General features: G+C 45.5%; 1 protein-coding gene across 5 annotated transcripts in view; it reads right to left on the reverse strand.

Annotated features, from left to right (window-relative positions):
* Positions 1 to 1,778: 1,778 nt before the first annotated feature.
* Positions 1,779 to 13,327, reverse strand: part of Dnah9 (dynein axonemal heavy chain 9) — a 341,979-nt gene continuing 330,430 nt past the window's right edge. For all 5 annotated transcript variants that reach the window (XM_057773503.1, XM_057773502.1, XM_057773504.1 and 2 more), the window contains 3 exons: positions 10,695 to 10,877; positions 3,840 to 4,229; positions 1,779 to 2,241 (listed from right to left, as the gene is read on the reverse strand). In XM_057773503.1, the coding sequence (XP_057629486.1) occupies positions 2,014 to 2,241; positions 3,840 to 4,229; positions 10,695 to 10,877 (801 nt within the window). In that variant the 3' untranslated portion in view covers positions 1,779 to 2,013. The remainder of the gene's footprint in view (positions 2,242 to 3,839; positions 4,230 to 10,694; positions 10,878 to 13,327) is intronic.

A 13,327-nucleotide genomic window follows, 5' to 3' on the forward strand; every position in this document is an offset into this window, starting at 1 on the left:
GGTATCCTTGTTTAGCTTGCATTTGGGCAGTTGTTGGTGAGACTTTATAGGTATAGTTTCTGGCATTCCTAGAAGACACGGTCTCACAGCAACTCCCTTATCTGGCTCTTAATTTTTTCACTCTATGCAATGTTCCCTGAGCCTCAGGTGTGGGAGTGTTTTATAGATACATCCATTGGGACTGGGCTGCACAATTCAGTACTTAGCCTTTGGTTTTCTGTAGTGGTCATGGACAGTTGCAAAGAAGTTTCCTTGAGGGGTGAAGACTATGCTTCTCTGTGAGTATAAGGACAATTATATAGATTGTTATTAAGGATTATTCTGGTTTAGTAAGTTATTGGTTGTAGATTCTCCTTCAGTGACCATGACTTCACTAGCACTGAGTTAGTAGTTATCTAGTCTCTCTGATTGAGCAAATCTAAGTTCAGTTAGAGGGCTGTTGGTTACTGCCAAGGTATGCATTGCCACTACTACACCCATAGGGTTATTGTGCCAGTTGTTGATGTGTTTCACAGGCGTTGTAGCCAAGTAGGACTGTTGGTTGCCTCTTTGGAAGCTTGCATGGTGCCTTATGGTACCATGAAAGTTAGTTCTCAGGAATGGGGTGTTTATGTCAGTTACAGCTCAGGGGTCTTTGTGCCCTGTTTCTGAAGTGCATGGTGTCTTCAACAATACGAACTTAACCTTCCACCTCTGGGGGTAACCAAGAGCAACAGCAACAGCAATAGGCTGTTTGGGAGTCTTTTGGATAGCCCTTGCCAACAGCTCAAAAGATTTGGGATTTCTCTTAGTCTTTGATTCTTGGAGGCAAAGACTTAGTTCAGATGAGAAAAGTTTATCAAAACTATAAATGCATATTTATATGTGTATTAATAGGTGTCTTTGATAATAGTATGATTCCTTGTGACGGTTTCAGACATCCTTATTTTGTTTTATCTACTTCCCTTCATCTTAGGGGTTTATCTTCTTCCCCCATTCATAGAGAAGCTCCCCCTCTTCCATTTCTTTCTTAAACCTTTTCAAGTCTAGTTAGAATTGTGCAGGGTGGGACTCTTATCTTTGCTTTAACAAGTCCTCCAGGAACTTCTGGTGTCTGCTCTAGTTGGTGAACCACTATCAGAAGTAACCTGCTGCAAGGGTGTGAAGGAAGAGCCTACCTGCGCACCCTGACCTTGCTTACCAAAGTCACCTCTCGGAGCTGTGTGGAAAGCCTTTGGTTTCTAGTGGGTATCTCTACAGTGGGAAATCTGGAAAGTTTCAGGTGAGTAGCTTTATGGGAGAAGTTTCTCCTTGGGTCTCCCATAAGTAGTGTTCAGAGTGGCGCTGGCAGGATCTACTTCCATGTTCATAGTTGTGTCCTCATCAGACAGTAAGTAAAAACATTTCGTAGATGTATAACTGAATCACAGGTCACTGCCAGGTACCATGTAACAGCTGCTAGAGCAGAGGCATTTGTGAGTCTTACTGGAACAAAGCCACACCCACTTGTTTACCTGTTGTCTCGGCTGCTTTGGGCTACAGTGGCCACATAGAGGGTTTCTAGCCAAGCCTGGTTTGCAAAGCTTTGAGTACTTATTCTCTGACTCCCTACAGAGAAATACTAATGCTTCTCAAACAGTAATGATGGAAATTCTGACTGATGGGCACTGCCTATGCGCTTGAGGCTCTTGAGAGCACCGAGTCCAAGACTGCTCTGTGTAACAGGATCAGAGTTCATTCCTGGCTTGATTCTCTTGGTCTCTTCACCATTATTTATGACTCAGTAATTCTTAGAGGAGTCGAAGAATAAATCATTTTATTAGAAAAAATTCACCAATACAGAGTTCTCCCATTATTCCTGGGCCGACTCTCCATCTCAGCTTCACTTCAGGCACCCTGAATCCCCCAGAGAAATTCTGTAGAAGGTTGGTGCCTATGATTTATTGCTAAAAATCTGCTGTTACCTCCCTCCCACTTTTCTGTAAGGGAGCCTCCAGCCACCCTCCTTCGCTCTCCCAAGGACTCGTCGAGATGCTAAATCTGGAGAAGCAAGGCAACCCCAGCTAGAACCCACTTGGATGGGTTTTCTTTAGTCTTCAGGTGGAAAGTCCACACGAAGGTGGGTCCCCGCTGACAAGTCTTATACACAGGACAAGCGTAGGCACTTCGGCAATCTTGTTTATCTGCTGGAATGGCCTTGAGGAACATCACAGGCATGGGGGGTGTCAGGTCCTTCAGCTTCGCCTCTGTAATGATCCCAGCCTGAGAACAAGAATGCAAATAGAGCCACTCAGTGCCAGCGACCAGCCAGCTAGCCTTGCTTCTGCGAGAGACAGACATCCCGCCCTTCAGTCTCCCATTAACCCATAGTGCAAACTATCTCATACTCTAAAAATTTCTATTTGTTCAGCATAAATCAATGTTTTTTTTTTCTTTTGAGAGGGAGGTGTTGCTGTGTAGCCAGAGCTGTACCCAAACTCACGAGCTTCCTGCCTTAGCTTCCCGAGTACTGAGATATAAGCACGTGATACCACAACTGGCTTTAAGTCAGCTGCTGTTGTAAAACTCTTAAAGTATAGACTGATCCATCTCCAGGTAGGTTCCCTTTCTTTTATACTTTTTCATACATTCCTTACCTTAGAATATAAAGAACAAGTATTTGACAGATGTCATGCTAGGAGCTAGATAGAGCTAGTGGGGAAGGCAGCACAGTTTCTGCCAGCAAATGCTTTCAGTTTTGAGGTTAGTTAGAGCTGGAACCAGTTGTGCTACCTCTTTGGAGTTTCATAGTGTGGTCATTTCACCTGTAGAGCATTTCAACTTTTTGCAAGGAGGCACATTGTTTCTTTAACTGGGGACAGGAAGAGTGTTCACCAGTTTGTAACTTTTCAGCTGGGACTGTCTGTCTTCTGAGATGCCTTGATAGGATTATCTAGGACCACTGTCTAGTTGGCTATAAAGTTTCCACTGATTCTAAGAAACTTTCTCGGGAATGAAAGAGTCCCTAATCAAATAAATCTGGACTTGCAACAAGCACACTGAAGACTAGATTTTTATAGAGTTCAGAAGGTATTTAACTATTTAACCTGCTGCTTTCCCAACTGCTGGCCCACACGTGGTGCTGAATGCTTCACGGTGTCTATTGGGAACGCTGACCCCTGTGCCCATGTGACTCTGACCTTCTTTTGTTATGGACAGAATAATCTGGTTTTCATGAAGTGTACCGAAAGGATTTGTCTTTCTAGCTTTCTGAGGCCTGATGGGAGGCACGGTGTGTGACAGAACTAGGGAACTGTGAGGCTCTCATTGGTCCTCAGGGCAGAATGTACGTGCTGAGGAGGAGCAGGGCAAGCGCAGACTATTTGTTTTCAACATACCATAACGCCAGCCCTTTTAAAGCATATGGGTCAGTGTTCCTGGAGAGTAATAACAGCATTCTAGTTTCAGATTGGGTTCGTCACTCCAGAAATGCAGTGCCCCATTGCCAGTTTTCATCAGTACTGTGGCATCATCAGCTGTCCGTGTGCCAGACGCAGTCCAATTCTCTTACACGGTAACCTGTTTGATTTTCACAACAGCTGTTCTTCCACTCAGCAGTTTGGTGAGTGGGGTCCACAGCCACATGGTTAGTAAATGGTGGTCTCGCGTTAGATGCACCGGTGGTTGCACAGGCCTCGTTTAAAGTGCACTCTCCTCCAATCAGAGCCCATGCTCTTGCACCATTCTTGGCTGGGTAAAAATGGTCTCGGGAGAAAGTGCACCTTGGTCAAAAGATTTCAAAGCACTGCACTGGGGAGTCATTGTGCATGTCACCCAGCTTGCCCCAAGGTTCCTTTGACTTGTCCCCAGACGGTACATACCTGTGTGTCCCAGCAGGCACCTTCCATGAAGAGGCCATAGATGTAGGCCCCTTCCCGAGGAGGGCTCCGGATCTCCTCTCTGTTCTTCTTCGTCACATCGCATTGCAGGGCCATCTGGTCTAGTGGCCATTCATTCTTGCGGGCCATGGACTGCATAATGGCAGTCAGGAAAGACTGGGGGTTGAAGAAGCCTGTCAACCACACAGTTGAGGGCATCGAGAAGTCACCTGTCCAGGCCTCCAGCTCTTTGATTCTGTTAAGCAGATCCAGAAACCAGGCTGCCAGACCTGCCGTGGAAGGGTAAGCTCGCCTGGCCCAGGGTTCTGGGACCACATCTAGGTACAGGGCATTCTGTAAGTTTTCCATCTCGCTGGTCATGGTCAGCTCCCCCTAAAGACCAAAAGTAGGACAAAGTAAGGGGGCAGACATCTCAGGAAGCACTGACCTCTGCGTCCTTTGACTCATAGTAGGAGCTGACTCCAGCTGTAGAGGCTGCTGGTGTGGGCCTGGCTTGTATTTGCTTTTGCAAGATTTGTCTTATCAGGGCTGTTGCTTTAGAACATGCCTAGTACCCACTGCTGCCACCTCACAGTGGCAATGCTAAAAGAAAAAGCTGCTGCTACAGTACCTTGCTGGGGCAGTACAGGTGCGTGAGCTACATTCCTAATGGAATTACTGCACCTAGGTGCTGACGGCTCCCACAATAGGTCTGGCAAATTTAGCAAACTTTTTACAGGCTCAGTCCTGTTGGCTGCATTTTATGTGCCAGTAGCTACATTGTGTCCTGGCAGGCGTGGATGTCCCTAACAACATAGAGGCTTCAACACTCAGGCCTTTCATTTGGTTTTACTTGTTGCATTCCAAGTGAGGATAAAGAAGTCAGGTGGCAGTGAAAGGGGCAGAGCAGGACACTGATCTTCACTGGGAAGTCCTCATTTGTGAAAGGGGAAGGGTGAATTTAAGCTGGCTCTCCTAGATTCCAAGAGCATTTGTGAACTCAGCATGAACATGAGTAAAGGGGCCAGGGAAAGACAGGAGCAGAGCACAGCGGAGATGCAGAGGATAATGAGACTGGGTATTAAGTTGGGTTCTCAGAGTACTCCCCATAGATGGGAAGGCTACGTTTCCCATTGATGGAAAATGTAGAATGTATGCACCTTTTCCAGGGCATGTTACAAACCTTATGTGTTACAGCTTAAAAAAAAGTTCAAGCTGGTATTGGTGGCACATGTCTTTAATTTCAGCACTCAGGATGCAGAGGCAGGCAGATCTGAGTTTGAGGCCAGCCTTGTCTTTAGAGTGAGTTCCAGGAAAGCCAGGGCTACAAAGAGAAGCCCTGTCTCGACAAACCAAAACAACAACAACAAAAAACTTAATGTGCCTATAATGTTACCATTTGCTTGCCAATGTGGTTAAAAGGATATTTACAAAATAGATTATTACAAAAAAAACCCCACCAAAAACGAAGTACCACAGAGCTATCAAGAAAAAAATAATGAGAAATGATCACCCACGTTTGTATAAAAGATTTCATAACCATGACTGGTCTCCAACTCACATTCCTTCTGCCTCCCAAGTGCTGGAATTGCAGGTGTCCACCACCCTGCCTGGGAAATGATAGGGCTAAGTTTGCTACTCCACAAAACTGTTCTGGGTCTTATCAAGTTTGAGTTTATCTATGGAAGTTATTGACTGGGGATACATGGGGAGTCTTGGATTTGTTCCATGCTGCAACCCCACAGGATTCATAGGTCTTTAGGGCACAGACTGTTGGTGGTGGTGAAGTATGATGAAAATGCCCTGGTTCTACTTTGAGGACCGTGTCAGTGAGACAAGTTCATCTGTCCATCCTTCGAGACTTGAGACAGGACCTGACCTTTGCTTGTGAAGAGAAGTCATTTGTTTCTGGTTATCAACAATACTTTTACGAGGATTCAGTGAAGCCTGAAACCAAGACTGAGTTTTGTTATAAGACATGATGTGTTTACTATTAAAATAAGTGGCATGGTCTAGGAAATAGCTTAACTTAGTTGGCAAAAATGTTTGCCAGGCAAGCATGAGGACCTGAGATCTATCCTCCAGATTCCTTGTAAAAACAAAACAAAACAGGCATGGTGGTAGGAGCCTTTTAGTCCCGGTGCTGGGGAGATGGAGAACTCACTGGCCATCTAGCCCTGTCTAATTGGTAAGCTCCAGGTCAATGAGTGACCCAGATAGGGTGGATGGCTCCCGAGGAAGAACATCATTCATGGTTGACCTGTGGTCTCCATATGCATGTGTGTGTATGCTCCCCTCCACCCACACAAACAAACCTCCCCAACACAGATGTGAACAGCGGCAAAACTATGCACCATGTACCCATGATTGTGGCTATGTGTTTAGATGTATTTGTCCAAACCCATAGGAAGGGCAACACTACGAGAGATCCCCAAGCAAACTGTGGACTCTGGTGTGTCACTGCATTCGTCAGTTGTAATGTATGTAAACTTTTGGGGGTGCTAGGAGTATTTTGTGTGGCGGGGCTGGCCGGATGTGAATCTGTAATTGCTATGCACTTAAAACTAAGGTCTAATTTTTTTAAAATGCAATACTTAATTTAGAACCTTTGGAAATCTAAACTTCCTTTGACAGCCAATAAACATAAAATATGTAACTTAGTTCCTTAACATTTTTCTCACATCCGCTTATAATATCATTTACAATGATACTATAACCGAATGCACAGGCAAGAGAAACCGAAAGAATGTACTGCCTCCTAGGCTTCCCCACTTTACTGCAGAAGCAAGAACCACCGAGCAGAGCCGCCTTGTAGTTTGGTTTCTGAATGCAGGCATTTTCATTACCTTGAGTAGAAGCAGAAAGGGTTGGTCTTTTAAGTAGCTGGAGGCAAAAGTGTCCTTCCTGGATTCACTGAGTGTACCTGCATTGCCTTCTGAGGCTTAGGGGAATATAGCACTGGCGATCTTCATGCCAGCCTGTCCTAAGATTTTGCCAGATGGACATAGGGGGATAGGTAAAGTCTATGGCCAAACTCTGGGCACCAGCCCCCCACTTTAAAAATATTCTTCATTTTAATTTTGTGTGCAAATGTATCTAAGTTTGTACTACTGCATGCAGTCTCTGAAGGGGCCAAAAGGTGTTGGCTTCTCTGGTGCGGTAGTTTTAGCCTGCCAGAGGCGCTGAGACCCAAACTGGGGTCCTCTACAGAGCGGCATGTGCTCTGAAAGGATGAGCCTGCAGCAGCCCTTAGTCCAGCTCTTCTTAAAAATCATAAATGAAGAAAATGGTTTCCTAACTTCCTGGCCTGGATCTGAGCAGCACTGTTAATATCTAAGCCTGCCTGCTCACAGGGTGGGTCAGCAAAAAGAAAATTTACAAATCTGGCTCTTCCATCTATTTAGCAGCCTTGTGTTTCAGGGCCCAGTGACACACTTCAGTCCATGTAGCACCTTTCCCAGGTATGAAGGCTGCTTGTCTGTGACCTTACCCGCTTGATTCATCCCTATACATAAGTGCCTTCGTAACCTTCCTTTAGTGCAATAGAATGGAAACCTTATTTTTCCGATAGACCTTTGAGTCACAATGTGTTAGAAGCTAGATTCATAGGCTGCGGTTAGTCCAAAGCCAAGAAAGAGGGCATAGACACCAGAAACTTCCCTTTGGAAGGCTGTGGTCACATGGTAACAGCAGCATTCAGCCCACAGAGGACAGGCTGGGGATAACACTCCCTTGAGGGCTTCATGACATACCCTATGCTGAGGGTCAGGGTTAGACCATTCTCAGGAAAGTGCTTTTTGTAACTAGCTTTCTCTGACCCCATGCTGGGGCTTGAATCTGGTGTCTTCATACATTCTAGGTAAGCACTACACCACTGAACTACTCCAACCCGTAGTGGTGGAAAACAGTTTCACTACATAGTTAATGCTGGTCTGGAATTTGTAATTTCACCTCCCAAGAGCAGGGATTGCTGGCATACATACATGCATACATATACACACATACACATATGTATACCATATATATATGTGACATATAGACACACACACGTACATCATTACTCCTGGCCACTAGATTTCATTACTAGATTTCATTAATACAAATCACCAGGAAGTAGAATAAGAGTCCCACATCTTCCACAGTGGCTAACTCATTTTAGTCTCTGGTAGAGAACAAGATAGCTAAAGGTATCAGCCCTGGGTAGCTGCTGAATGGGTTCAAAGGACCAGAACATGACGCCCCTTACATTTGATCTGAAAGTCAACATATTCTGCAGGAGTCAAGACCCAGAGCCAGCCTTTGCATTTGAACATTTCACAAATTTAGAAAAACTAAAGCCTAGTGGAAAAAACCAAGGCCATCCATCATTTGAATAATGAGACATTCCAGACATGCCCAGATGTCAGGCTAGCCAAATGAAATGAGACCCGTGGGGGTTCTGAGGTTTTCTGGCAGCTGCATTTCAAAGCATGAAACAGGTAAGTTTAATTTCTCTAATGTTCCTTTAATGCAATATACCAAATGTTTGGATATACAATCAATGTAAATTATTAATTGACATTTTGTAGTTTTTGGTCTTCTTTCTTTGAAATCTGATGTGTCATTTACATAAGTATCTACTGTATTGGACAAATCTAAAAACTTGGATTCTCATGTTTTCCCCTGTAAGAAGAGAATTTTCTAAATAATCTATCGTATGTGTTTTGTTGAAAATTACAAAGAGTGGGAAAAATGAAGCACCATTTAAGAATCTTGTAGATGAGGCTTTTGTGCATCTGGCTAATGAGAATGAGAACACCTAGGGAGGCCAAGAGCCAGATGTCTGACAGTGGTGAGTTCCCGAGAGAAATCCTCTCTCTGGAACGTGTCTGTGGCCGGCTGGCTTTCCCCCAGATTTCATCTCTACCCACATTCTGTGTGCTTTGAGACGCTCCAGGCTTACAGGGCTGTATCTGGCAGCTCAGCTAGGACTCTCTGGGCATGTGGTTTTTATAGCCAGTCCATTTTTAGCACAAAGGCTAAGAGTGTTTGGCTAATGACTCAAAGGGTCAGGCATTTGTAACTGTGATGCCCGGTTCAGGATGTCATTTGGCTTGTCTTGTGTGCTAGGGGACTGGAGATGGCCACTTTTTCCTACACTGAACCAGCAGCAGCCTTGAGTGGGGACATGACTGCTGAAGAGATGCAAAGGGGAAGGTCAGCAGGTTACCTAACACCCTCCTTCCCAAGCTTGGAAGCCGACTTCCCCACTGTTCCATCTAGCAGGTGCTGGTGTGCTCTATGTCCTGGCCAGCCTCCTGTTGTAGCTGTTGCTTTCCCTGCTCTGAACTCTGCCTCCTTTTGCCATGGGGTACATCCTCCGCTTTTCCTCTTTCATGCTGTGCTTCAGAAGCTGCACTCACTCCCAGGGTCATCTGGCACTGCTTATAGGGCTTCCCCGTGAAGTCATCAGGGAGAACAGTAGGACCGGTGGACGGAGATGGGAGAATGTGTTGGGAGTCTGATGACCAGGCTACTGGGGACTGCCCTCACGAAACTGTTTCCTTGAGAGGATTCTGATTGGATACTACCCTCCAGGTCATACAGGCTGCTCACTACTTCTAGGTCATTGTATCACCTTCCTTACACTGTTCTTTGTCTAGGTGAACTCTAGAAGACTCTGGGTCTTCTGCTCTGATCCTTAGCAGCCCTGTCCTTTTGTCCCCAACTGTCCCTATCTACCTTTCCTCAAAGGTCTTTCTGTGCCGCCTTCTCCGCAGCCTTCCCTGATCTCAGGGTCTTTACCTGCTTCCTCCTTTAGCCTGTTTACAAACTCCACCTTCCATCAGGCTGACCTGGCAGGGAAGGCTCCTCTTCAGCCTATCTGTATCCTTCCCCACAGAGCCCATCAATCAACATTGTGGGAACTAGCCTGAAAGGAGCGAAACTCCTTACTGCTTCTCTGTCTCTGCACAGTCATTCTTCATGATTGACTACACAGAGCCACAGTGAAGGTTCTTAGAAGAAAAATGAGTGAACAAATTGGAAGTCGAATGGGTAAATAGCCTGCTCCAAATTGCATGGTGTCAATAAGTTATGACTGCAGCAAACCTATTCAAGATAATTGCCACTGTATACCTACTTCCCCAGGACTGGAGATGCAAAATGTGACAGGCAAGGGCCTTCTTTACATTTGAGATTGCTGTGGAATTTTGCGTTTATCTGATTATATGCTGGCACAGAACTTTAAAGCCATCAAACACTGCCTGTCCCCTATAGCCCAGGCATTCCCATTTCATCTTCTATATTATTTCCCTCTGTCCACATATTGTGGGGGTTGGAGATTAAAAGAAGAAAAATTAGAATAGTCGTAGATTTTGTGCTACTTGGTACTTTCTTTAGGTGTCTACATGTAGAAAATTCAGTTGTTTTTTTTTTTTACACACACGACCGTGATTTTGTAACCCCAAAAGCACCAGCAGAATCCAGACTTGGCTTTTGGGGGCCTAGCTGAGTGTTCTCTGTAAGCTACAAGGCCAGTTCCTGGATAATAGACATACTTCTAAGACACTGGGGGTCAAACTCAGGGCCTTGTGTATGCTGGGCAAGCTCTTGAATTGAGCTGTTCTGCCCGCCAGAGATTATAACTCTTTATTACTAAAGATGCCACTCGTAGAAGACCCACTGAATAGCGACCGAGCACTATACTGATTCTTTCAGATGTCCCCAGGCCTAGACTCCGGCTTCTGTGGAGTGACACCTTTCAAGCATTTAGATAGTTTCACAACAGTGGCCCTTCAGCTCCCAGGCCCTCTGGTGTCTGTCACTCTGTCCCTGTGGGTTACAGCCATGTCCTCTGGCAATGTTTCTCCTGCTCACCTGTAAACCGAGGTGCAGCTCTCTTAGTGAGCGCCGGATCTCTCTGGTGAGGATGTTCATGCGTTCACACTCCTGGAAGGCAACTACAATGTAGGGGGTGCGTTCTTCCACCTTGGCCATGAGCTCCGGGATGTTAAACTCATCGGTCACCCGATCCAGTATTTCTTCCAGAAGGGTCTTGACCTGTTCCCATGGTAGAAAATATGGGGTTAAGGAGGGACTCCATGGAAATACATGCCTGGTATGGTAAATCTGGCCAATAACCTCACAAGCTCAGTGGGTATTAGGCTTCTACCTTTATTAATTTGCTAAACGGACATAGTATCAAACTGCCTTCTAAATCCATAGTTCTCTACTTATAGATTAGTGTAGCTCTTTGGCCTCAGCGGAGAAGTTGCTCTGTACAGGAGATGAGGGTTAGCACAGAAACTCAAAACCAGTCAAAGTGCTGAGGATAAGTGACTGTGGGGTAGTCACACATGGAACATCTGTATCACTTCAGGGATCGGGACCATTGTAGGAGAGGGGGCAGGAAGACTGTAATAGCCAGAAGCTGGTGAGGACCTGAGCAAAGCAATGTCAGGACATGATAGGACTGTTGTACTTTTAAACTCAATAACAGCTGTGGTTGCTTGCAAAAGACTAAGGGAGTCAGCTTCTACCCCTGAGGTGATTATTGAAAAAAAAAGATATGGATTGAGGGTGTATGGAGATGAGAGTTCTGAATAAGGAGTTAGGGGTAAATATGATCAAATACATTGTTTGAAATTCTCAAATTAAAGTTTTTTTTATATATATCAAGGGATTCTGTCCTGTAATGGACACTAGATGACAGTCACCAATCACCTGCTGCCTCTCATCACGCTCCAGTTTGCTTGCTTAAGTCAGCTAGGCCAGGGTTGAGGAGTGACCTCAGGACACTTCTCTCCAGAGGCTAGCCAGTTCTCTGTGACTTGTGTCACCAGCTTAAAAAGATAAAGACACCTTTCTAAGAACTGAGGTTGAAAAACTCACAGACTGACCCAGTTAGCCACAGGAACTAAAGTGGAAAACCGTAAGACTCTGACCTAAGATGCCCCTTGTAGGTCACACGGGCTACGGTGATGAGCACCTGTAACGTGTGTATGGGTGTATATATGTGTGTGTGCATGCCCATGCACACATCCACAGCCTTCCAAGTCAGCAGTTCCCATATCCCAGGTCCAGCGAACCATGCATCAAAAATCAAACATACCTTGTCATTATTCCATAAACAGTATAACTGTTTGCACAACTTTAGACATGGTAACTAATCTAGGGGAGATTTATGGTATATGAAATGGATGTGCTATAGCTCAGTAAAGTACTTACCTAGCATGAGGAAGCCCAGCACTGTATAAAAGTATACCAGAGGATGTGCATAACTTATATGTAGATACTAAGCCATCAACATAAAAGGCATTTGAGACTTTGGCATCCACAGGGAGGTGTGGATACTGAGGGGACTCCCCCCTCCATTCTGTATTTCCAGGAGGTTTTCTATGTGGTTTTCTATTTGTGAAAGAGGCCTGGCCATCTATCACGTAAACTTCCACAATCCCTTTTCCCACACTATCAGCTTATTAGACCAGGGGGGCCAGAATAACCCGGGTTTCTCTGCTAGAAAATTGGAAGTGAGTACAGAGATTGTGGGTTATCTGGGGGCAAGCATTTGCAGGCTGAGTCTGCCATTTTGGAGTAAATGACTAAACCCAGGAGGTTTGTTAGCCAAGAAAGACAAATGAAGCTGCGCATACATAATGGCCATATGGGCAGCAGAGTAGCCGAGGAGGAGCTGGAAAGAGGGAGCAGGTGAGCAAGCGCCAGCCCTTCCACGTCCTAAGAGCAGAGCTCCGGAGGCTTGCACTGGCCTGGGCTTTGTTGGCTCTGACGTCTCCATCCCTTCCTCCAACAGCAGGCCTCTATCTCCTTTGAGAAATTATTTCCTCCCCATCTTTCTGGACACAGTCATCGGCCCAAGCATCTCCTTACTCAGTTCTCATGGGATGCAAGCAAGTCAGTTTTTCTGAGGTTTTCATCCATGAACATATCCACCAGAGTCTTGACTGGCTCCCCTCCCCCAACTCCCAGGGTTGACTTGAAGATCAAATCAACTGAGCTGATTGATGTCACAGCATCTGAAAGCTTTAAAGAACTATAATAAATGTAAAGGGTGATTAATATTCACCTTGCCTTGAATTGCTAACACACGATCCATTCCCCAGGAAAAGAGCTGATGGTAGAAAAAAGGAAACCAAGAGCCTATCACCCCATGCCAAATGGGTCTCTGGTTGCTGTCAGAGCAAAAAGTAGAAAAGAAACTTAATGGTACCTGAAAGCTGCTGCCAGGGCCGAAGACAAACTGCTAAGTTTATATTATATTTCTGTCTCTGGAGTGGGATTGAAGAAACAGTTCTGTATCAGTGAGCGGCCATTTGGCGGTGACTCACGAAGAGATGAAAAGATGGTCCGGAGGCATTGCTCCAGAATACACGAGGATGGGGACTCAGAGCTCTTGCCTGCCTCTCATCAGGTCAGAAGGGAGGAGCTGGGCACAGACAAAGGAGGACTCTCTTGTGCTCAGGGAGACCCAGGGGTCCTTCAGAGGGGATGGG

Source organism: Chionomys nivalis, chromosome 7 (assembly GCF_950005125.1).
Source record: "Chionomys nivalis chromosome 7, mChiNiv1.1, whole genome shotgun sequence".
Lineage (NCBI taxonomy): Eukaryota > Metazoa > Chordata > Mammalia > Rodentia > Cricetidae > Chionomys > Chionomys nivalis.